At 28.9% G+C, this 24,839-nt stretch overlaps 1 protein-coding gene across 4 annotated transcripts in view; it reads left to right on the forward strand.

The window, feature by feature from the left end:
- Positions 1-24,839, forward strand: part of rhea (Talin_middle and talin-RS domain-containing protein rhea) — a 194,189-nt gene that overhangs the window by 123,192 nt on the left and 46,158 nt on the right. For all 4 annotated transcript variants that reach the window (XM_085827690.1, XM_085827687.1, XM_085827689.1 and 1 more), the window contains exons 25-47: positions 1,704-1,832; positions 2,077-2,190; positions 2,436-2,549; positions 5,257-5,391; positions 5,883-6,011; positions 6,119-6,202; positions 6,291-6,518; positions 7,874-7,993; positions 8,111-8,308; positions 9,506-9,645; positions 9,784-9,877; positions 10,719-10,808; positions 10,893-11,015; positions 11,106-11,249; positions 12,528-12,689; positions 12,992-13,132; positions 14,224-14,405; positions 17,755-17,887; positions 20,337-20,438; positions 23,125-23,295; positions 23,435-23,581; positions 23,675-23,779; positions 23,870-23,989. In XM_085827690.1, coding sequence (XP_085683816.1) covers positions 1,704-1,832; positions 2,077-2,190; positions 2,436-2,549; positions 5,257-5,391; positions 5,883-6,011; positions 6,119-6,202; positions 6,291-6,518; positions 7,874-7,993; positions 8,111-8,308; positions 9,506-9,645; positions 9,784-9,877; positions 10,719-10,808; positions 10,893-11,015; positions 11,106-11,249; positions 12,528-12,689; positions 12,992-13,132; positions 14,224-14,405; positions 17,755-17,887; positions 20,337-20,438; positions 23,125-23,295; positions 23,435-23,581; positions 23,675-23,779; positions 23,870-23,989 — 3,105 coding nt within the window. The remainder of the gene's footprint in view (positions 1-1,703; positions 1,833-2,076; positions 2,191-2,435; positions 2,550-5,256; positions 5,392-5,882; positions 6,012-6,118; positions 6,203-6,290; positions 6,519-7,873; positions 7,994-8,110; positions 8,309-9,505; positions 9,646-9,783; positions 9,878-10,718; positions 10,809-10,892; positions 11,016-11,105; positions 11,250-12,527; positions 12,690-12,991; positions 13,133-14,223; positions 14,406-17,754; positions 17,888-20,336; positions 20,439-23,124; positions 23,296-23,434; positions 23,582-23,674; positions 23,780-23,869; positions 23,990-24,839) is intronic.

Genomic DNA, 24,839 nt, shown 5'->3' on the forward strand with positions numbered 1-24,839 from the left:
TATTCAGACATTGTTTTCACAGTCATTTGACTATTTACATGATCATATCCAGCATAGTGTTGAGGTTTTCCTATGCTGTTGCCATCATTGGAGGTCCTTCTTATTCCAAAATATGGCCATGTTTGAAGTTGGTGACCCACCTTTTAACTATTACAAATTATTGGGTTTTATGTTCTTAATGTCTGCAGCATGTCATCTTGTTGCAGTGAAGCCCTTCCAAGTGAAGTACTAAATCACGGATCTGTCAGCCACTCTCTTCTCTAACACTTCTTTCATTTCTATTACAGTGAAATGAGCCTGCTTTTTCCAATTCTGTGAATGTTCACCATCAGTGTGAATAAATGGTTAGTCCCTCTTGTACATGATCCATATGCCATGAATGTGGTTGGCTCTGTATTTGGAATCTAAATAAGAAAGCATTCCCCAGCTTCTTGGCATAACTCACCAAATAGCCACTGTTGTGGAAGAACACTGCCATTGTTTTTCCTCCAGACAAACTCTCTTCTGTTTCTGTAATTTTTCCAGAGCCACCTATTCGCTTAATTGGTTATTGGATTAAATGCAGATAACATATCTCTCTCATGAAATTATTCCTGTGAATAGTTGTATTTTGAGTCAGTTTGAGTATTAATGCTGTACATGAATAGTGCGGCATTGTTAGAAATAGTGTGGTGTTCTTGAGCCACTAAACCAATTTTCATAATGTATGCTTTTCTTTTGTTTGTAACTATTTATTTTACATCTCCAAAAGCTTTCATATATATATATATATAATTTCATTTCAGGGTTATTTTTGTATATTTAAATGTGAGGTAAAGTGCCTCTATAATGGAAGAATAAAATGACATCTTCTCAGTTGACAGTAAATCAGAAGTTAGATTTCTTTCTTTTTTTTAGTGGAAATACATTAAAGTGCAGCCTGCTTATAGCAGTTATCTTCCTCAATTGTCATTAAATCAAAAATCATTAACTTATTTTTAAAAAGTGAAAATAACAGATGGCCTAGTAACACTTCTTGTAATGAATAAACTTAATTAAATGATTGTTGTTAGCCTAATCATTAGTCCAGCTTTCAAAGGTAACAATCATAAATAATAGTGACTGCAACAAGATTATTGAAATCACATTGCAAAATAAAGGACAATGCAAAGAGAAATAATCATTACAGAATTGCAATATGCATTATAAAATTCATTCAGAAACAAATCTGTTCTTATCTTTTTTGTATGCTGTAAAAGTTCACTCGTGCTGTGGCTAAACAAAATGCACGTGCTTTCTATTTTGTCAGATTTAAGTAGTTTACGTTAGGAGTGTCATTGCTGATTTATTGCTATTTTTGGAGGATTTAAAAACTGGAAGTACATGAAAAAGATATCTATAAGAAATTTCTGTTCCTTGTATACCTTTGCTCTTTTAAGAAAATTTTAAAGAATTTTGAAATTTTTTTAGAAGTATTATTATATGATAGTAATGAATTTTAAAAGCTATTAATTAGATTCCATTAAAACATGCATTTAAATCAAGGTTTAAAATTGTATACATGTCTTTACCTGACAGAATGTGTGAATGCATTTATTCAACGTGGATAAATTAGCTGTATTGAAAATTTATATAAATGCCTAGTTAGCTAGCAGTTTTAAGAAAAATTGGGCACATCCTATTGGTTTATCCATATTGTTAAAGATCTCATATTTCTTTTATAGGGTTGTGCTTCTAATCCTCATGATTCAGCATCCCAGGCTGCTCTTCAGAAAGCGGCTGAAGACCTTAGAAATGCTACTAATGCAGCAGCAAACAATGCTCTGAAACGAAAACTCATTCGTAGATTAGAGGTGTGTATATTGCATTTTAATCTCTAATGATTTATGTTTATTTTGAGGATCTTAAGAATTAGTTTTAATGTGATTATTATACTGCTTGCCTGGTAATGTATTGATCCAAAGACTGTCTTTTTAATATTTAGTGTATTTATTTGCTATGACCTAACTACAGCATTTATTTTGTGAACTAGCTTGTAAATTTTATGAGACTATTCATTGGTATACATTTTAATTAATCATTCTGTTTTCCATACAGCAAGCAGCAAAACATACTGCTGCTATGTCTACTCAAAATATTGCTGCTGCTCAAGGAGCTAGTCAATACAACCAAAATCCAAGTTCTCAAGAAGAACTCCTTGAAAGTTGTAAGGTATGTTTTTTTATATACAGATTATAAAAGCTAACTGTAAAGAGTTTGAGGTAAAATCTGTACTATCCATGATATTTATTCATTACTCTTTTTAACCTCTGTTCGCCCCCAAATTATATTTTTATGATTTTTGAGAATAAAGATGCATGTATTTCTTTCTCTTTCAATTTCCTTAAAGTATCTGAATTTATGATTCTTTAACCTTTTATTAAGTTCTTAAAATATTACAAAATATGTATTTCTAGGAAGTTGCAGAAGTTATTCCAAAATTAGTTCAGGGTGTCAAAAGTACTATTATGGATGTTGATAATCCCTCTTCACAGCTTGCATTAATCAGTTCATGTGAACTTATGCTACAGGTATGCAGTATATCAACTAACAAACTGATAGTGTAAATTGAAGTAAAAAACTAGTATTACTTGAGAAGATGAAATTTAATTTTTAAAGATATTTTTAAAAAATATGCTTTCATCTATAATGCTTCCTTATAAATCAAACTTTTTTTAAAATAAATGGTATTTGATATTATATAATATGTTCTCAACCGCATGCTGTATTGTGTATCTTTAGATTAAATTTTTTTTTTCCAGTGTTATTTAAAGTAGTTCAGAAATTTATTTTTTGTTATATATTTAATATGCACTAGGTAATATGTAAAGCTGCATAAAATAAGATCTGTGATTTAAAAAAAAAACAAAAAAAAAACAAAGAATTTTAGAAATCATTTTTTGAAGGAAAAAAAAAAGGAAAATATGTGAGGTACCAGGGTGAATCAAATATAAACGAGCCTTTTGTTCAAACAAAATTTATTTTATAGGAAATATCTGCATGTCTACAAATTATTTTTCTAAGTAATCTGCTCCTTTTATGATACATTTTCCCCAAAGTTTTGGTAATTTTTCACTTCATTATCATCAAATGAATTTGGACGGATATCTAACCTACTGCACACAAAAGTTTCCACTTGATCATAGGTTTCAAATTGCTTGTATCCAAGTGCTTCGTTGAGGGGTGTAGACATGTGAAAATCGTACGGTGATATGTTTTGGTTGTAAGGTGGATGATGGTGTGTTTTCCAGCATATTTCCACCAATTTCTGCTTCATCACAGCTGCTGTGGGGAGCCTGGTGTTGCCATGGAGGATCAGCACCTCATGCATGGGACAGTCTTGTTTTTTGCGTCGAACCCTAACTTAATCCAAAAACTGCAGTAGTAGGTTGCGTTGATGGTCCGACGTCCGTGTAAGAAGTCCTCCAGTAGATCCACCTACTCGCCCTCTAATCCAAAAAAAAACTGTGGTTAACTTTTTTCCTGCAGAGAAATTATAAAAGCTATAATTATAAATATAAATGTAATTTTTTTTTTTAATGTAAGCTTTGGCTTTCATGGAGTTTTCTTTACCTTTCCTTCTTCCCTCCTGGCTTGCATGCTTTGATTGAGGGGTGTAATGATGCACCCATGTCTTGTCTTGTCACAGGTGACAGTTTTATGTTAGAAAAAGTTTTCCTTTCTTATTCAAACTGAGTTTGGAGCAACTGAGAAATGCAAACTCATGCAGCCTTTTTTTTTTTTTTTTTTTTTTTTCTTTTTTTAAATCAACATTCAGCGACTGTGGAACCCAATGAGCTGAGATTTTTCTGAAGCCCAACTGCTTTCCGATGGCTGATTAGAACACTTCCGTTGCTGACACCAAGTTGTGAAATTTGGAGCACTCTGCAGTGTCAGTCCTGTTCAATAAAATCACAAACACATTCAGAGTTTTCAATAGTCGCACTGGTGCATAGATGAGGGGGATGACCTTGATTTACAACACATTCGCGGCCTTGCTTGAATTCATTACACCAAACATTTAAGGGCATTTAATCTTTGATCATGAAAGGCTAGCTTCCCCGAACTGGGCATGCAGTCTGTGGTAAATTTTGGTTAGTTTCACATTTTCACAGACGAGCAACTTTATGCATTGCTCATTATAGACAGGCATGCTTCTCTCATTCATCGTATGGGCAATAAAGGCTCTTTCATATTTGATCACTCTGTATACTTCATATTTTTTTATCAGAAACTGAGCTTCAACTTCCAACAAAATGAATTATAGTACATTTAAGAGAATCATTTAAATATTATTTTCCTTGATCAAGTGACTAAAACAACTGAGTTTTGGGTTCCTTAAATGAAAATGTGTTTAAAGTAACATCAAGATTATCATTCTCTAAGAAAGAAAATTTATTGAGCTTTTCATGGATTCCTATTTCTTTTGCATTTCAGTGAGAGAAGAAGGAAGAAATAATTTACATGGCATTAAAATACTTGTTGCCATTTACAAGCACTAAATTAGTGAGAAGAGCATTTTCACTGGTCTTTTAGATTAAAAACAATTACCTTAACAATTTGAGTGCTGATCCTAATTTAAAATTTTAGCTCTCCAGATTGATCTTTACTACAAAGAATTGAACTCAGTGGAGCAGATTCTACAGTCATGTTAATAGTAAAGCTTGACTGACAGTTCAATGACCACCTCACCAAGATTGTTGTATAAATTTTAGATATGCAATGTGATATTATACTATCTATTTCATGTTTCAAAGTTGTCAGTCAAAATAATTAGGGTATGTTAATAATGTGTTTGGTTTAAAAGTTTTGTCATATTTATTTGAGATTTTTAATGTAGTAATCAGTCTTTGTCTGCTCTTATCCATTGCATTTTTTAAATTTTATGGCATTAAAATAATATAATATATATTTCAAGAGTGCTGGAGAAAAGTAATGGGATCAAAGGGTTTGAAGGTGGGAGGTTATGTGTAATCTATGATTACAAAGTCTTATTTAAGTGATGTATGAAATAAAAAATGTTTTAAGTTCCTGGTGTATTGAAATGTGTGACTTGGGAATTTTGTATTTTATATTACAGTTTAGTTAACAAGAATATCGTAATTTTTTATTGTATTCTTGATTGCTATAAAATTTCAGGTGATTTTTATAAGCTCATAACCCTTCTGTACTCTACTGTAATTAAGTAATAGTTTTTCGTATGTATTTCATTCCTTACATGGTATTTTTTAATACTAGCATGGCAACAAAATGGTTTCAGCATCTAAAGCAGCCCTTCCTACCATCACAGACCAGTCTGCAAGTTTACAACTGAATAATGCTACAAAGCAAATGACAAATGCTTTAACAGAACTGCGATCTTCTTTGATGAAGGTATTTTCTTAACTGTTTCAGTATATATGTATATAGTATCCAGTCTATACTAGTCTAGTCATCTAGGTAATTTTGTAATTTTATAAACAGATATATGTATGTATGTGTATATACAAATACACATTAAACATAATTAATGTTCATGTATATGTATTCCATAAACAAGTTTTCACTGTAGAGAAAAACTTCATATGCTATAGCAATAGCATTTATCTTATGTTTTACTACTCAAACTATTTATTGCATAATTTATTATTTGTAGGTGTATTGCTGTGTTGTATAACTATTTTATGCTATAAATTGTAAAATAATATGTAACCTGACTATATTTTTAATAAAATTAAGATTATTTTTGTTAGCAATTGGTTAAATCTTCTACCTTCTGTATTGAAAGCTGTGAAATGTGTGTGTATATATAATATTAACTAAGAGAAAACACAAGCAACTTATGAAAACTGTACTTCAAAAACATATTTGAAATATGTCTTTAGGCTCAAGAGGCATGTGGGAGCTTGGAATTAGAAAATGCATTGGACTTAATTCGAAGTCTGGATGAAGAGCTATTGGCATTTAGAAAAGCTGCAGAGAATTTAGAGTTGAAGCCTCTTCCAGGTGAAACAGTAAGTATTTTAAATCTTAATTTTCAGTATAAACAATCTTAAAATATATTGGATTTTGAGTATAGTATGAAATTAGGCTTTTTTAACCCTTGTTTCTTTTCCTTCAGATGGAAAATTCAGCTTTGCAACTTGGAGCAATATCAAAAGTTGTGGGATCATCAATGGCTCAATTGCTTACTGCTGCTTCTCAAGTAAATATTTATTATATATAAAATACCTTTAAAATTGCAATTCATGTTTCTTGAGTAAGGCGATTACAATATCATTTTTTCTTAAAAGGGCAATGAAAACTATACTGGAATTGCTGCACGTGACACTGGAAGTGCTCTCAAAATCTTAACCAAGGCTGTTCGGGGTGTTGCTGCTACAAGCAATGACAGAGAAATACAAACTAAGATAATTGACAATGCCAGAGATGTGATGGATAAGTCTACATTATTAATTCAGGAATCCCAACGAGCTATGAATAATCCTAGCAATCCTGATATCCAACAAAGGCTGACTCAGGTTTCCTGAAAATTATGTATTTAACTTTTATGTGTGTTAGCTACTTATGAACTAACCTTAATTTTCGTGTACCATCAAAATTAATTTCTGAGACTGCTTTATTTCAGTGCTTTTTATATAAAACATAATGATGTGTTACAAATAATAAAAAAATCTAGGAGCAGTGTAAAAAGTTTTTATGAGGTCTGAGAGAAAGTGTGCCAATTGGTAATGCGAACATAAGAAGAAAATAAATGTATTTTCATGCATAGTGACCAAAAACTAAAGTATTTTTCAGAAATAAATATTTCAAATATAAGGAAAGGTGAATGATATTTATTGCTATCTATTTTAAAATAAAGCTGAAAACTTTGTAGAAAATTAAAATATGCTGTACTTCAGTTTCAATACTTTTAATTATTATATTGCGTGTAAAGTTAAATGTGGTATTAAAAGGAAAGATCTTTAACAGTAACTTCCAAAAACTTATCAAATAACATGAAATTAAATAGTATTAATATTAAGGAATAATATAATAAGTAGTAAGTATTAATATGAAGGATTAAGAGTGTAATTAGTATAAATATCAAGGAATGAAATTATAAGTATTAATAAATTTAAGTAGAATAATATAAGGCACAAGTAATTAATATTAAAGAAATAAAAAATATCGTAATTTTAAGAACTTGCTTTTGAAGAAAATTCCTTCATATTTTTTAAAATGTGTCAAGGTCTTTTTGTTTGAAATAGGAACATTATCAGAGTTTGCCAGTTTTTAATTAGTTAATTTTGGATTAACTAAGCAAGTGACTTTTTGGATGGAAAACAACATTACAGCATTTGTTTGCCTTAAATTGAGAATGTGTGATTTTCTGTATAATATGAATATCTGCATGAAAAAAGAAATTTTTAAAAAAAATTAGATGATTCAGAACTAAGCTTGTTACATATTTTCACAAATGAATAAGAAAAAAAGTATAATATGTTAATAAAATTTTTAAAGGATGTAGTTATGCAAAAGGTTAGTGCTGAGAAATATAAATTTTAAATCATATGTTTAAATAGTCTAATTCCAGAGGAGTGATATTTTTACAAATTCTCTGTCAATTATTATCTAGTATTTTGATTTGTAAATGAGTGGAGGGATTTCAAAGCCATAAATGGTCATAACTGAGTTAATGAATATTGATGTCAGAAATATTTATATGAAAATTTTGATTTGTATATCCCCAGATGTAAATTTAACATAATTTTAACCATTAGAATTAAGTTGTTTCTAATTTTATGAAAGTAAATTTGTCTAGCATGAGAATGATTACAGTGATATTACATAATTAATACTTATCTCTCACTACCTTTCCCCCCCTTTTTTTTAGGTTGCAAAATCTGTTTCTACTGCTCTTAACAATTGTGTCAATTGTTTACCAGGACAGAAAGATGTAGATGATGCAATCAAAAATATTACAGATGCCAGCCAAATTCTTAATTCCAGAGAGGTAAGATATATTTTTTCCTTTCATTTTAAATGCAGTCATCACATTAGTATAGCATTTTCATATGCTATTGGTTATTAGTATTTTTGTAACTTATTTTTTTTCTTTCATTTTAATTAGTTCCCTCAGTCTAATAAGCCATATATTGAACTTCAAAGCAATTTAAGTAATGCTGCTGCAAATTTGAATGTTGCTGCTACTGATGTTGTTGCTTCATCTAAAGGCTCACCTGCCCAATTAGCCACATCATCCAAAAAATTTGGGAAGGCTTTCAATGAATTACTGGATTGTGGTGTTGACATAATTGGTGGCACTAAGGTATTTATTTTGTTAACATTATGTGAAAAGTATATGTGTTATATAATAATGTTTTTAAAATAATAAGGATGACATAATTAAAATAATTCATATTTTTTTTAAACTTTGAGTTTTAAAGCATATTTTTAATTCTATCAAAGATTAATTATGACATACATGCTATATTGTTAACATACTAGATACAGTGTATAGGACCAGTGATGACATGGTCATTCTACGACTGTGTTTAGTAATTCCTATATAAATAACAAAGTTGACACACCAATGTAAATTTTTATGGAGTTTTTTAGTTGTGGCTTACCTAAGCATGTTCTTCATTAAAACTGACCATTAAGAAAAAAATTGCATTATCAACAGTATACAATTAACAAAACCAGGAACTTTATGTTTTCCTAATTATTTTATAAACTTTAAAGTAATTAAGATTGCAGAAATAAAATCTGACATAAAGGTTTGCGTGTAATGCTTTTTTAAATCAGCATGGTAGATACAAGGAAACTGAAAGTGCTAAAACAGACGTTTTCATTTGGAGTGAGGGGTGAATTTCACAGTTTCAGGTGGAAAGCGGTTAACCTTTTATTTACCTATTATGTATTTAATTTTAGTTTATGGATATAAAAGACTGTTTTTATTTAAGTTTTGGTTACCTATTATGTATTTAATTTTAGTTTATGGATATAAAAGACTGTTTTTATTTTAAGTTTTGGTACTTATCAATATTTTCTGTATTTTTTCTTGTTTAATTTATAAAACAGGTTGTGAAATAATTCAAATTTAAATAAATGTATATGTATTTTTTTAGTTAAAGAAAGGGATGATCATCTACCAGTGATAAAACGAGTGCATGAAACAAAAAAAAAAAAAAAAAAAAAAAAAAAAGTTTAGATCCTCTATGACCCATTTTGGTTGGAAGGGAATAGAAAAAAGTTCCCCCCCCCCTCTTCACTTCTTGAAATTATTTCCATACAATTCTTGTTTATTTTCATGTTAATATTCATTACTACATTTTTCCTATAATATACAGAATTATATTTTTTGATTTAGTTTCTGGATTTATTTACGTATTTTCATAAATGAATATGGTATAATGTTATTTATATCATCCATTCATAAATGGATGTTATTAATTAACATGTAAAATTAATAATTCATAATTAACATGTTAAAAAAGGTTCTGATAATTTTTTTGAAATTCAGGACACTGAAGTTCGTAGTTCCATGGTGGTTAGTTTAAAAAATGTTTCAATGGTTTCAAGCAAGCTTCTTGTAGCTGCAAAATCTGTTGCTGCTGATCCTGGAGCTCCCAATGCCAAGAATCAACTTGCTGCTGCTGCTAGGTTTGTAAAAATTATGTATAATTCTTCTAAGTAACACACTCCTTCTTCCCTCTCTCCCTTACATCAGAGATGAATATAATTGGAATTTGGTACTTTATTGTCTTTAATTTATTATTATTATTATTATTATTATTGTAGATCAGTCACCGAAAGTATAAACAACTTAATCAATGTTTGTACATCAGCTGCACCTGGTCAGAAAGAATGTGATAATGCCATTAGAAACATACAAGTAAGATAAATTATGTATTTCATTTATTTCCTGATCAGTTTTTTACATATTATAAATTTTAATTCATCTAAGCAATAAATATTGATATTTAATAAAATCTCTATGCTTCATCCCTGTATGCTAAAGATTTTGCTGACATCACACTTTTGCAGTAATAACTGTGTTAGAAGTGCTATTTTCAGTAATTTTTGTTGTGAATATAGCAGATACTTTTATTATCAATAAGTTAAGCTTAATTGCTGTTTTTTCTGGTAGAAGAGGGAAAATGTTTCTGTCAGTCATTTGAGCTCAAATGTTTCACATTTTTACATTATGAATGACTTGGTCCTTATGAAATAATTTGCTTCACCAAATTGTTTGGAAGTATGCATTAATTGTCTGTCAAAAAGATAACCATCATTTTTAACTTCAATTTTAACAGCATGTTTGGTGCTTTATTTGTATGCTAGGAAGTGTTCAAAAGAAAGCTTGAAATTGTAGCTGTTGGAGTATTCAGCTTGGGAATAGTAATGTTTAATGAGAATTGAAATTGAATATTTCTAAAATGTTTATGTTGAAATTTAACTAATGAAAGAAATGTTTAGCAAGTGAGTTAACATACAAGTAAGATAACATGCAGGAATGTAATGTGCGAGTCAAAAGGTACTTAGGAAATTCAACATCTGATTATGAAAACTTTATTAATAAACTCAGTTATCAGTTATGCAGAAACATTAACAGTCTTATTGTATTTATTTGATTATATTGGACCTTAATAATTTGATTTTGATTTTTAAAATTGTATATATTTTAAACATAAATGAGCATATTGAAGTGCATTTATTTTTGTAATTATTTTCAGAGCATGAGGCCTTTATTAGATAATCCAAATGAACCAGTTAATGACTGCAGTTATTATGATTGCTTAGATTCTGTAACTGAGAAATCCAAAGTAAGTTGAATAAATTTTTGATATTTTAATTTTTATTTTTTTTATCTGTATACTTATAAATTACTTTTTTATTGAAATTTTCAGAATTTGGGTGATGCTATGACAGGAATTGCAAATTATGCCAAAAAGAATGATCTTGAAAATTTTGGTGAAGCTGTAAATGATGTGTCAACTGCTGTATGTGGTCTTGTGGAAGCAGCTGCTCAGGTGAATTTAGACTTTCTTTAAATTATTTTTCTTAAATTGTAATAAAACATCTGTAATCTAATATTGAGTTGTTTTAAATTTATGTTTTAGGCTGCTTATCTTGTTGGAGTATCTGATCCATCCAGTGTAGCTGGTCGACCTGGACTTGTTGATGTTGCACAGTTTGCCCGCGCCAACCAAGCTATTCAAACTGCATGCCAACAGTTAACGAGTTCAGCCAGTAATCAGCAGCAAGTATGTTGAAATCTTTTATTTTAAAATATCAGAGCTTTCATGATATTAATTTCTTGCTTTTTATTTATGTATTTATTTTTTAATAACAGTGACATGAAATGTTCTTTTAAATGCTCCAATATGAATGTTTGTAAAAAAGAAGAATCATAGAAGTCGCTTAAATATAATACCTATTTTATTTATTTATTTTGGTGCTAAAATCTGAGCAACTTAATTTTAAGTATAGTCAAACCTCATTTTAAGATCATCTAAATTTTATCTTGCTTATAATGTCACATTTTTTGAAGCCCCAGCTTATTGCATCAGTTTTTCAGTTTATTGCATGATTTGTGAGTCAAAAATGCTGTTATCAAGTCACCAATTTATTAGCCTAGGATGTCTTTGTCAGAAATTTTGGCGTTTCTTATGAGAAATCTTAGTTGTAAAAGTTCTGAACTTAGTTACCGGCTTAAAAAATATTATATGTATATCCTGAATGAATACAGATACAGTTTGAATTTTCATTTATTAACAGTAGTGAAAAAAGATGTATCCTTTTTTCTGATTTAAGTACCTTAGAACTGCAATATTATGAGTAATTCGGAATATGTTGCTGTTGATGACAGTGTTTTGATTTATCAGTAATGTAATTATGGCCACAATAGTTTGTAAATAGACATAGAAGTAATGAATGCTGATAAGATTTTATTCATATTGAAAGTGAAGGTGATAATCTTGATGCAGTCTTGATATTTAAACCTGACGAATTAGATATTTTAGGGATTGTAACAAGATTTTTAACTAATAAAAATTTAATGCTACTTAAAATCATTTTAAAGCTATTAATAATAGAGCTATTATGTTTTTAAAGTCAAAAGAAAAAAAAATTTTTTTTTCAAATAGGGATTTAAGATAGTTTTTGATCTAACACAAATCTTAATGTATTGTATGTAGTAAATTATTTTCAAACAGAAGATCGGTGTTTATTAAATTTTTAATTTATTGTAAATTTTATATTGAATATTTAAAATTATAAATTGAGTTCTGTTATTTATTTTAAAATAACTATTTTTTCTCTGCATATATTTTTGTAATTATATTATTCTAAATGTTTCCTCATTTGTGTAGTTTTTTTTTTTTTTTTTTTTTTTTTTTTTTTGTAAATTCCTAATAGTGACTTTAAACAAAATTTGGCTGTGCATAATTAAAATTTTCAAATCAATTCTTTTGTATTCTGTTATGTTTACACTTATTTATCACTTTTGTTTTAAATAGTGTCAATTTTTTTTTTTTCAATAGATATTGTCAGCTGCTACTGTTATTGCTAAGCATACTTCAGCTCTTTGCAATTCATGTCGCATTGCATCTTCTAAAACATCAAATCCTGTAGCTAAGCGCCATTTTGTTCAGTCTGCAAAAGATGTGGCAAATGCTACTGCTAATTTAGTTATGGAAATTAAGGTGTGTTATTTGGCTTGTTAATATAAGAATACCTACAGCAATTTTTTTTTTTTTTTTTTTTTTTTTTTTTTTTTTTTTTTTGCTGTAGGTAAATTTTAATATACTACCTAATTATGACTTTTTATATTTTTGTTTTAAGAATTTCCTTTTAGAGAAGTATATAATGCCCAGTACTTTCATAAATGTAATAATCATGTATTTAAATTGTGTCATAAGTGTCTAATAATCATGTATTTAATTTGTGTCATAAGTGTCTTCTGAATGTAAACAATTTAGCTTACATAATTTTCTTGCATTTCTAGGCCTTAGATCAAAACCCAACTGAAAAAAATCGTCAAAATACTGCTGCTGCAATTAAGCCTTTGACTGAAGCAGTTGAAAATCTGACAACTTTTGCATCATCCCCAGAATTTGCAAGTATACCAGCTAAAATTAGTCAGAAGGTAAATATCTGATTTAAAATAATAATTCCATATAAAAATTATTATATTATTTATTCATTCTGAGAAATAAAAATATAAACATGAATTTTAATCTATATAATGAAAAAAATCATGGATCAAAATTTAATTCATCATGTAATATAAACCCTCCCTCTTCCCAAAAAAATTCCCTCGATTTTTAGAAAAACTTATTACTTAAAAAAATGGGCAGAGGATAATAATTGCTTGAAAAATTAGCATATTTAACACAAGGGATGATTTCCTTCAACAAAGAAAAATTTGTTTTGATAGCCTTTTTTTTAGCATTAAAAAAAAAAGCTACTTAGTTAAAATTTAGCTAATTTGAACTAATTAAAATGCCAATATTACTTCCCCCCTAGTAGAAGTTATAGCCATTTATAAATAAAGCTTATCTCTGATAATTAGTGAAATCAATATAATTAATATGCAGTAGTCACTAATTAAAAGAAAGTATATATATATATTTCATAATATTTAAAAATTTTGTCATTAGTTTCTGGATAACTCAGATAGCATATCCAAGTAGAAGTAGGATATTTAGAAGACATTATTTTCAGGATTCATTGATTTGTGGTATTGTCCTTATAAACTGCAGTAAATGCCTATACGTCTGCTGTTATTTCATAATCACGTAAAGGGACTACAATCATACATCTTTATTCTGTTTAAAAATGGTAGATTAGTATCACCCCATATACATTTAAGAAAATGTCTTCATCATTTTCATTGATTTTAAGTTAACTATTGTATGTTTACTTTCATCGTGTCTGAAATATGCATTATTTTCCCTGTATTTTTTATTCTAAATATACTTTTTTCTAAAAAATAGCTGAGTTTAAAATTTCATATTTTATTCAAATTGATTCATAAACATAGTGATAAAAGAAAGTGGGAAATAAGTATTCTTTTAGTTCTTAAGTGTAATTTTGGACAATTATCTGAATTTTCATAATTAATTTTTATTCTGTTCTTAACTGAGAGAGATGTTCCAAACTTATTTCTGTTGATGTTATCTAAACTGCGGTAATGTTTTAGATTTGTAATCTTAAGATATGGTTTTTCCTAAATAGGCTAGAGCTGCCCAAGAACCAATTACATCAGCTGGTAAAAGTATCATAGATGGTTCCTGCAACATGATCCAGTCTGCAAAATCATTAGCTGTCAATCCTAAAGATCCTCCAACATGGCAAACATTAGCCAGCCATAGCAAAAATGTTTCAGATTCGATCAAGAAGCTTGTTTCATCCATTAAGTATGTTAACAAATTTAGATGTTTCAGTTAACAAATAGTTAGATGTTTAAGTTAAGAAATTCAGATGTTTATGTTAACAAATTCATCTGCTTCCAAACTAGTGCTGTAAAAACATATACTTAATTGACAGCTTCAAATAATGCATTTTGATTTCATGTTTTCACATACTGTCTATGATTGTGCAATCCAAGAATTCTTACAGAGGGAAGTTTACTTTTGGCCAATTGATAAAGCATGCAGAGAGATTGAAATATAGTAGCTTTGAAATAAGAACTTTTGTTCTGTGGAGTAATGTTGAAAGAATCCTGGCCTTTGAATATTGAACTATAGTGTGGTAATAAGCATATTGTGAAAAATGGTAGTAGGCTAGGTGAGCTTTGATCTCTGCATGCACAAATAACAAACATACATAAAAATGCAGTTTAGTTCTATGAGACAAATAAAAGTTTAGAATCAACTCGTATCATTGATTCTCAACCGTGACCATATGCATTTTTATAGTGAGTATACTGCCAGATTGTGTTTTCATATACTTAGAAGCTTGTGTTGCCTCAAGATTACTTCCTAAAAAATGGATTCAGAAGCTTGTGTTGCTTCAAGATTACTTCATAAAAAATGTATTCATATTGAAAATTTCTATATTTCAACCCTTCTGTATTCAGTTTTTGAGTTTGTAATGAACTTTAGACTTACTGATGGCAGAGTGCAATCCAAAAGTTCAAAGCTTGGAGTAAAAATTCTTGTCTTGAGTAGTTTAAGATGCCAAATCACAAATGTATTTGAAATGATCTCTTTATGCAATGACACACTTTGGGTGTGTGCATTAGTTTCTGGAAGTGCTATTTGTAAGCCTTTTTTTTTTTTTTTTTTCTCAGCCCTAAGATGGCATCAAAAGTGGCAACCATATGCCATTTTTAATGCAGATTTCGCTTCATTAATCGATACAAATTGACATCCTTGTTGTGTATGAAGAGGAAAGATAAATAACAAGATTTCCCAGCATTTTTAAAAATTAAATTCTTTGTTGAAAATGATTTAAGATTTATATGTACGAAAATGTGCCCGTTTAGTATTTGATCCACCTATTTGATTCCAAGAAAAATTACCTTCTAAAATTCATGTAAAATTGTTTAGGCTTTTATTACTCTTGAGCACTGAATACAAATCTTCCATCACAGTTATTTGTAGACAGTGACTGGTTTTTCATATGGAAGGAAACTGTTGTTTCTACTGCATAAGATAAAATACTGTTAATTAGTAAAAAAGTTGAAACCATCAAATAATGACATAAAGGCTGAAATTTTTTAAAAGATTCTGAAAGCAATGTATTTTTTTTAAAATACAGTTAATGCTATATTTCTCTTGATATGAAATAATATTTGCTTTTCTGTTTTATAAAGTTAAAAAAGAATGGTAATAAGATGAGATTCCTTTTATTACATTTCTTTTTTTAAACAAATTTGTATATGAGCATCTCTTATATAAACAACATTGAAGGGACCGATGAAAAAAGGCATTCAAGTGAAAGTTCCTTATATTTCTAAAATATGTTACTAAGGATTATAATAGTATTTTTGTAATAATTTAGTTGTATTATGCTTTAAATAGAAAAATTATGTGTTGTACATACATTTTCATTAATTAAATATTCAACTTTATATTCACATGATGCCATTTACATGTCATGAAAGAAAGTTCTCTGTTAATTTTCATTTTTAGAGCACATTAAAAAATGCTTTTTTTAAAAAAAAATTATTAAAGTGTGATAATACACTTAATAATAGATTCACAATTTGAAAATGGTGTCTCAATGTTTATAAAGCTTTCAGTGCATCTGCAAAACATGTTAAAATCTCTGTTAGCTTCACTCTCTTTTGATGCAATGATGTTTCCATCATTCAAAAAAATAATCTTACTTCCATGAACTACTAGTTTGGGATCATGCATTTTATCCCAGGAAGAAGTTATGTGCTTGAGGGTATCAAGGACTCTTTTCACTAAATCCTTTGCATAATATGTCTTTACTGATAGTATATTCTATAGTATAATCTAATTGTTAAAGTTAGCTAACATCTAGTATGTTAGGAAAAAAATTTTGAAAAAAATTTAAGTGTGGGAGATTATGTGGATATGCAGGGCACTGATCCACAAACAAAAGCTGCTTTTTGGAGGGGATAAGATCCATGCCATTTCATTGTTTGCTTAACACTATGACAATTCCTTGAAGTTTTAAAAGTAACAGGATTTCAATGATTTTGCAGCAACTAGAAGTAACAATTTCTATCTTCCATCAACATTACAGTGCAGAATAGTCAATCTTTCCTTGTTTATTTGTCATAGTGCAGATATGCCCTTTGTAGTCCAGTGCCTTATTAAGTAAATGTCAGTAAAATAAACCAACTTCAGCACATTTCAAGTTGTTTTTCTTAAATGTGGATATTTGTCATTTACCGATCTTCACTCGAATCTTCAACTGCTGCATTTTATCTTCTCAGATTCAATCTATGCTACCCAAACTGAGAAGCTGAAAATTTTATCCGTTTTGAGCTGTGATCCCAATATAGTGCTTTTCCTTTTATTAACTCATTGCTAATGAATGAATTAAAAGCTTTAACTTCTAATTCTTAACCATGAAAATAAAGCTGACTCCAGAATCTCAGATTTAATGTTCTGAATTTTAGATTGTTTATTTGAATGCATTACTTGAATGCATTACTTTGTTTATTTGAGTGCATTGCTGTGAACCAAGATTAATAAAGAATCTCTTTTACTGGTATTTTCAAAACATTAAATAGCACTTATTTTTTTTTTTTTTTTTAATATGAAAAGTTTTCTTGTGTATTGCAGTTAACATATATGTATTCTTCTATTAGCAGTGTAATAGATGAATGGAGTAGGTATGTAAGTGTTGTATTTAGTTTGATAGGGATTGGAGTAGGTGAGTAAAGACATTTGAAAGGACGTGGAGAAGTTGACTCCCTCAGCTGTTCCCAAAGTTCTTGACACTAAAGTATAAAATGATTCTCTTTATCTGAGAGAAATTAGTGGGTTTTTTTTTTTTTTTTTTTTTTTTTTTTTTTTCCCCCTGCATTATGTAACTGAGAACATGTGATGAAGTGCTGTGAAAGAATATAAGCATTATATTCCTATTCCTCGTGCAGGGACATGGGAAATGATTGTATAACTAAATCAGTCATATAACTGAGATGTGACAATATCACTGTTAGGTGATATTATCAAAATTTTGCTTGATTGCTGTCATTTCTTATTAGATTATAGCTATCATAGGTAACTTACATAATATAATATGTTTTGATCATGCTTTTTTTTATATTATTATTATTATTAGAGATAAAGCACCAGGTCAAAAAGAATGTGATGCAGCAATAGAAAAATTAAGTTCGTGTATCCGTGATCTTGATAGAGCATCTCTTAGTATTATAAGTCAGAACTTAACTCCTCGAACAGAATACAGCCTGAAGGTAATTTTTTTTAAAGAAAGTTGAATAATGTTTTGAAATTTTTTGTTGTAAAATTTGTATTGGCATTAAGAAATACTTAAATTTTTGTGTTATCTATGTTAATTTTATTTTTTATTTATTTATTTTTTTTACTTAATATAGTTCATTTAAATATATTTTATTTCAGTTTTAGAACTTTCACATTGTCTGACATAAATATAATATTGCAGAGAAGAGAGATTTTTTAGTTTTCAAAAACAAAAATACTTAAAAATTTGTATATTGAATTAACATTCTAACAAAAATATATATAAATATTTGCACTCTTGCGTACAGTGATGCTATTTTGGGTGTTATGTTAAAGGGAAAAAAGAAAACTTACATTAATGCAGCTGTTTTTAAATGTTATAAATTTGTAAATTGTTAATTATGTTTAATTTTCTAATTATATTATTTATTCTGAATATTAGAAAGGAAGATATTATTTTGTTCTGGTTTGTTTTACTTGAAAGTAATGCAGAAATTCATTTAGGAGATATTTTGTGTAAAAATAGTTATTCGCATAACTAATATTTTTTCCTGTTAAGGATTCAGTTGTCCTTTGCTAGAACAAAGGTACTTGAAATTTGGGTTGGGGGTTCTTAATAAGTAACATGATATGTAATAAGTTCCAGTGTTTAACTAATCTTGAGTTTCTTTACTTTGTAAAGTGAAAATTTTAAAATTTTAACTATTTTCTTGCACATTTTTATAAAAAGTCACTAAAATCCAATTCTATTTGCACACATGCTCATTATATTTATATGCATGGAATCATAAGTTTTTGAGAAAATGTGAATTATAATTTTATGAATTTGGATGGAATGATACTTAATACAATGTTCAGCAGATTTCCAACACTGTTACCTTAAAAAGAAACGGCATCTTGTCTAGCATTGTAGCATAGCTGGAACTATCGTATCACATTGTGAATTTTCTTCAGAAATTATATTGGGTGTTGCTTCACCTAAAACAGAGGACTTTTTTCCGCTGGGAGAAACTTGCCGAGTGTTAATGTTTTCTGTAAGGGTCCTTTCAAAGCCTGTTGAAGAGTAAGCTGTTCAAGCATATGGCACACATGTTGCAGTGTGTTGTTCAGTGCAATTTCCAACACCATTTCTCAAAAGAAATGATGTCTTGTCTAGAAATGGGGGGGAGAGAATAACTTGGGAAAAAATTAAGGCTTATGAATTTAGTATGAAATGTGATCTTTTCTGATTTGTACACACACGCATCACAACATGTCTCCATATTGACAGCAAAATTGTTGAATCACAGTTTAGGGAATTAAGTTCCACTCCTTCAGCAATGCTATCTTCAGAGCATTTACTTGTCTCAGAGGAGAATGTCTTCGTACAACTGCATTTCCAAGTTAGTTCTGTAAGTTCTGTATTGGGTTAAGCTCAGGATCGCTGGCCACAATTATTTGCTCAGTGTTTTCATTTTCAAGAAATTCTTCATTAGTGGGGTTTAAGTGATGTGGGTGAGCATTATTACCCATAAATAAAAGTCTGATCCATATGCATTTCTGAAAAGTTTTACATAAATTTCTAAAACCTCATCCTGATGACTGTGGTTGATTACAGATCTGCTGTTAAAATGTGTCACCACATACCTTCATTGATGATTATTCCTCCCCATATCTGCATTACTGAAACGGGCTTATTCCATAATGTTTATTGTTTTTGTACTCCCTCCAGGTGTAAATATGTTTAGAATCAGATGTTTACTCCAGTTTTAATATTCTTTGCAGCCATTAAAATTATCCCACTTTTGTTTTGAAAATAGTGAAACACAATTCTTTGGCTTTCTCGCATAAAGGCCTTTTTATTAAACATTTTGTAGACTGTCCTGTGATAAACAGTTCCAGCGAAATTGCAAGCTCTGAATTTAACTACTGAGCAGTAGACTTCCTGTTATGATGGGCAGTTATTGCTAGATATTGATCTCGAAAAGCAGTTATTCATTTATGATTTTGTCCAGGCCTCTTTATAATAGTCTTTGAGTTCTGGAATTGTTTCTATGGTGGAAAGATTGTATGTTTTGAAATATTCACACATCACGGCTGTTCTGCTTCTAAATGGGTAACTGTTCATCATTTCACAAATTCTTCCAAATAATACTTCAGAGCTGTAACAAACTGTTTTGAGGCCTTATACATGAAAATCAAATATCGTATTGCATACATGAAAATCAAAAATTCACTTTGAGCAAAGCACTTGATTCACCATCAAATGATACAACACCCTTACCTGCATATTAAAAACCATCTGTTAATTTTTGATTGGATAATTCTAATTAGGCTTATCAAGCACACATTTGCTGCAAAAAATAGATTGTGTCAATTGGGTATTTCTTGGAATATCATTATTTTTGACTATGTAAAGGTAAATTGGTCATTAGTGTATATATGTTATATTTCTTTTGATAGGGCTATCAAGAGCAAATGGAAACCACTGCTTCAGAAATTATGGATAGAATAGATGGAGTACGAAATGCAGCAAAAGGTGAAGCTGAAAAACTTGGCCATTTGGTAAGTTTTTTTAAAGTCTAAAATGCACTTTCATATTTGGTAAGTTTTAGCAAATACTTGTATATGAACTAATTATTCATTTATGAATGATATTTTCCAAAACTTCTATCTTGCATGTTAAAAATGCATACATTAAAATGTTTGTTTTTTATATTTGCTATTTTAATGGTATTCTTAAATGTTTGAAAACATTTTCATTTTAGCATCTTCATATGGTTTTAATTTCATATTGTTTAATAAAAAAAAAGATGATAGAAAAAGTTTATTATTCTTATAGCTTACCTTTGATGATTGAAATTTTGAGGTATGAATTATATGAATTTAATGTATTTTAAAATATTCCAAGTTATTAGTATATGAATGTAGTTTTTAAAACTTTTTGTGTGACTTATACAGTGGAACCTTTGTCTGATTTTCAAAGAGTGTTTGTTGCAATTTCGAGTAAATAGTGGATTTCTTTCGTAATTTAAAGTATTAAAAGAAATGCAGCTATTTGTTGGAGAATAATAGATTCCACTGTATATTATATATTGTTTGGGTAATCTTTATAAATTAATAAAGTGAATAACATATAATTTTCCTTTAGTGTTTTTTAATCTTTTCATTAAAATTCTCCGATTTTATACCCTTAATTATGTTTATGTATATTTTAAATGTATCAGCTGTAGTCGGTGACAATCGGTGAGAAAACAACTCATAATTTTTTAAACTACGAATTGGATCACTTAATGGTTAAACACAAAATCCTTCATCTTATCTAATACTTTCCATAGCAAAAGCAGCTTATTTGAAAGGTGATAAGATGTAAATTAATATAGATTTAATGATTTAAGAATGAATCAGTATAAAAAGTGCTGTAGAGATTATGGCATAAAAATATACATAAAAAATTATAGTTCGATTTTATTTTAATTAAATCAGTTGCGGTCAGTGGTGTTGCTGTATTGCTGTGGTCCTTTCATTATAGAAGTGAGAGTTCACTGTTTCTGTAGAAGGCCTCCTTCTTTCATGTTAAAGAATAAAATAAAATCATAATGCACCAATATATTTTTATTTTAAATTTATTTTCAGTCATTCTTCAGGAATAAAGCAATATGTAACACTTGACATATTTAGGCTATTTTTCTTAAGATATTCTGCTGTGTGATGAAACAGAGAAATAGAATATTATAGAGAAGAATAAATGTTCTCATTTTGACTAATACATGCCCATGGTTTTTTGCAAATTCATCTGACTTGTGAGAACTATGAAAATGACACATTAACTTGTTGACCCGCTATAAAATGTTATCACTTCTGAATTTTTCTGTACAGTAATTCTAATTGGAGTTGATGCATTTAAAATTTAAAGAAACATAATATATGAGAAAGAAGGACATCTAAGTCGGCACTTATCAGTTTTACCATCGATGAAGGAAGCTTTTAAATAATGGGATTTTTAATAAATATTATAATTTCTGCTTTTAAAAAAGTGTTATTCATATCTATTTAGGAAAATTTGGGTGGATGGTAAAGTACTCATTTCTTGGAAGAATGCAATAATTTTATTTCACGTGAGTGGCAAACTGAAAATTCTCATCATTTTAAATCTTAGAATAGCAATTTCTTATGAGTGAAAAAAATAATTTCACAGCTGTTAATACTTAGTTTTGGTGTTGCTTTTTCTATATCATTTAGTAGTAAATGTTGTCAGTCTTGGTCTTTAATCATTGATCACTGGTAAAACTTACTGCTATCTTTAAATCAATTGAGTTAAGAGATTAAGAAATAATTAAATTACATATATAACATTTAGAGCTTAAAATCTTTCAAAATCTTCAAATTTCTAGTTGATATGTAATGAACAGATATTATTTGTTAAGCTATGTATATACTAGATACCTATTTTAGCTGTTATGAAACTGTGATATAGTTTAGCTTGAGTTTGATTTCGTATTACTGTCAAGCTTTCACTTTTTATTAAGATGAAATTATAATTTTCATTCAAATTCTCTTTTTTATGCATGTATGTGATCAAAATAAAAGCAAGATTATCTTTTCTGTGTTAAATTTCCTTCATAAATGTTCAGGGAATATGAGTTAATTGCTTTATATATTATCTGTTTGCTGCGAAAGTCATTATTATCTTAACTTTAGCTGTGACAATTTTTTATTATAGTTTTATATTTTAATATTTATTGCCCACATTTTTCCTCCTCATAACTCTTTGTTTCTAGCATTATTTATTTTCACTCTCATATCTAGTTATCAGTAACTATTTAACTAATACCTTTCTTTTATAAAGGTTTTTCTTTCATATACAGATGCTTTAATAAATTTGAAATTCAGTTTTAATGGAATATGAATGTGTTTCTTATTTGCTTCTTACTACCACCGTAAAAAAAAAAAAAAAAAAAAAAAAAAAAAAAAAAAAAAATTGGAAACCTTTAGAATTTCTAATGCTATTGTGCTTAAACAGATCTTTTTTGTTCCCAGAATTTCATTCATTTCAGAAAGTATCTGCCTTTTAAATTTCTATAAATGAATTACTAGCTGTGTACTTTATAGTTTATAAATTCAAGATTTTTACAGGTTTCAGGATATCTTGTTTCAGTGGTTGTAAAATAAATCATTTCGAACAAACACCAAAAATGACTATTTTTAAATGGACCAGAAAATGCACAGTAAAAATTATTTTAAATTCTAGGTCACTCAAATGACATCTTTCTTTGAACCACTTGTTCAAAGTGCTATTGGCAGTGCTTCAAAAACTGTGAATTCAAAACAGCAGATGGCATTATTGGATCAAACAAAAACAGTTGCTGAATGTGCATTACAATTGATTTATGCCTCAAAAGAAGCTGGAGGAAATCCTAAAGTAAATTGCTTTAATTTAAGATAATAATAGTAATAATTTTCTTTTCTCATATTTTTGTTCCTCCTCATTTTTGAAAAAAAATCTTCACTGTTTTGTTTATTATTATTTATTTAAATTAGTTTTAAAACATATATTTTAGGCCACTCATGTGTATTGTGAAATAGATGAGTCAGCAGAAGGTATGAAAGATGCTTTGCAAGATTTACTGCAGACATTGGAAGCTGCAGCTACTGAAGCTGGTGTAGTTACTGGTCTTGTTGAAACAATAAATAAATCTATTATAAAAGTAGGTGTACAGTTTCTTTAACATTTCTTAATAAACTGAAGAAATATTGCAAAATTTGAGCTGTATTTCATAATCATTCTATTCTTTTTAAAGGTTGATGAACATCAAATGAATAATGTTCCAGAAAGTTCTTTTGTGGATTATCAAACTCGAATGGTCAACCATGCCAAAGAAATTGCTCGGCTTGCTCAGGAAATGGTAAATTATTTTGTCATGCATATTGTGAAAGCTGAAGTTTCTATGAATTTTATTAAAATCTATTTGTCATTTATTTAATTTTTTTAACAGATTGCTAAATCAGGTGCTGATGCTGCTCAACTAGGACCACTTGCTGCCAGACTAGCACATGAGTTTGCCAATATCGCATCAGATACACGAGGAGCTGTTGCTTCCACATCTAATCTTGATGTAATTTTCTTATGTCTGTAGTTTTGAAAAAAGAACTCTAAAATTTTTGTGCAATGAACATTGAGTGCAGATCAGTAATGCTAGAAGTTATGAAATCGACAAAATATTTCTGTATTTCCTAGTTCATTATCTGTTTAGTTATAGCTGTTTCAATTCCTATGGTTAAGTCTTTTACTGTGAACATTTTATGATAGAAATAAACCTTATAAGAATTTTTTTTTTAATCATTAACTTAGTTTTTAGAAATATTTACTAAGTATTCATTATCAAACTGTCAGAGTGTTATTTCAGTTAAAAATTAGTTCTTATATGGGGGTATGAGATTCTCCTGATAAAATTAGTTGTTATGTTTTAATTAATGAAAAAATTTGTGGGTAGAGTTATTATTTTATAGATGCTTCTTTTGAGATTTTGAAATTTGTAAAGGAATTAAATACAGCATTAAATCCGAGATCTGTAATCCTCAGGACTTCGATAATTCCAGATTTTGAAAATTTGCAGGTATTAGATCGTCAATTTAAATCTAATAAAATGGCATGCAGACTTTTTTTAGGGCAGACAGAAAAATAATAAGCCTTTCATAACCACTCAAGTGCATGTGTGATGCTAGCCAATATCAATATGTCAGTCAATTCATTGTCGTTGCACACCCTGAAACTACCTAGTCAGCAGGTGCTAAAAAATGATATGCTGAGGTGCTCTTGCTTTTTGAGTGTTACATTCTCTATTCCTTTGTTTTTTAGACAAAGAGGAGGTTTTTTTTTTTTTTATTTTTTTTTATTTTTTATTCATATATTTGTTTACTTATTTGACTGGTGATCTAGAGGTCAGGATATTGAACATCTGAATC

The sequence above is a fragment of the Stegodyphus dumicola genome, chromosome 12, assembly GCF_044657685.1.
Source record: "Stegodyphus dumicola isolate Sdum_Otavi_A_Nest chromosome 12, ASM4465768v1".
In the NCBI taxonomy this organism is placed as follows: Eukaryota; Metazoa; Arthropoda; class Arachnida; order Araneae; family Eresidae; genus Stegodyphus; species Stegodyphus dumicola.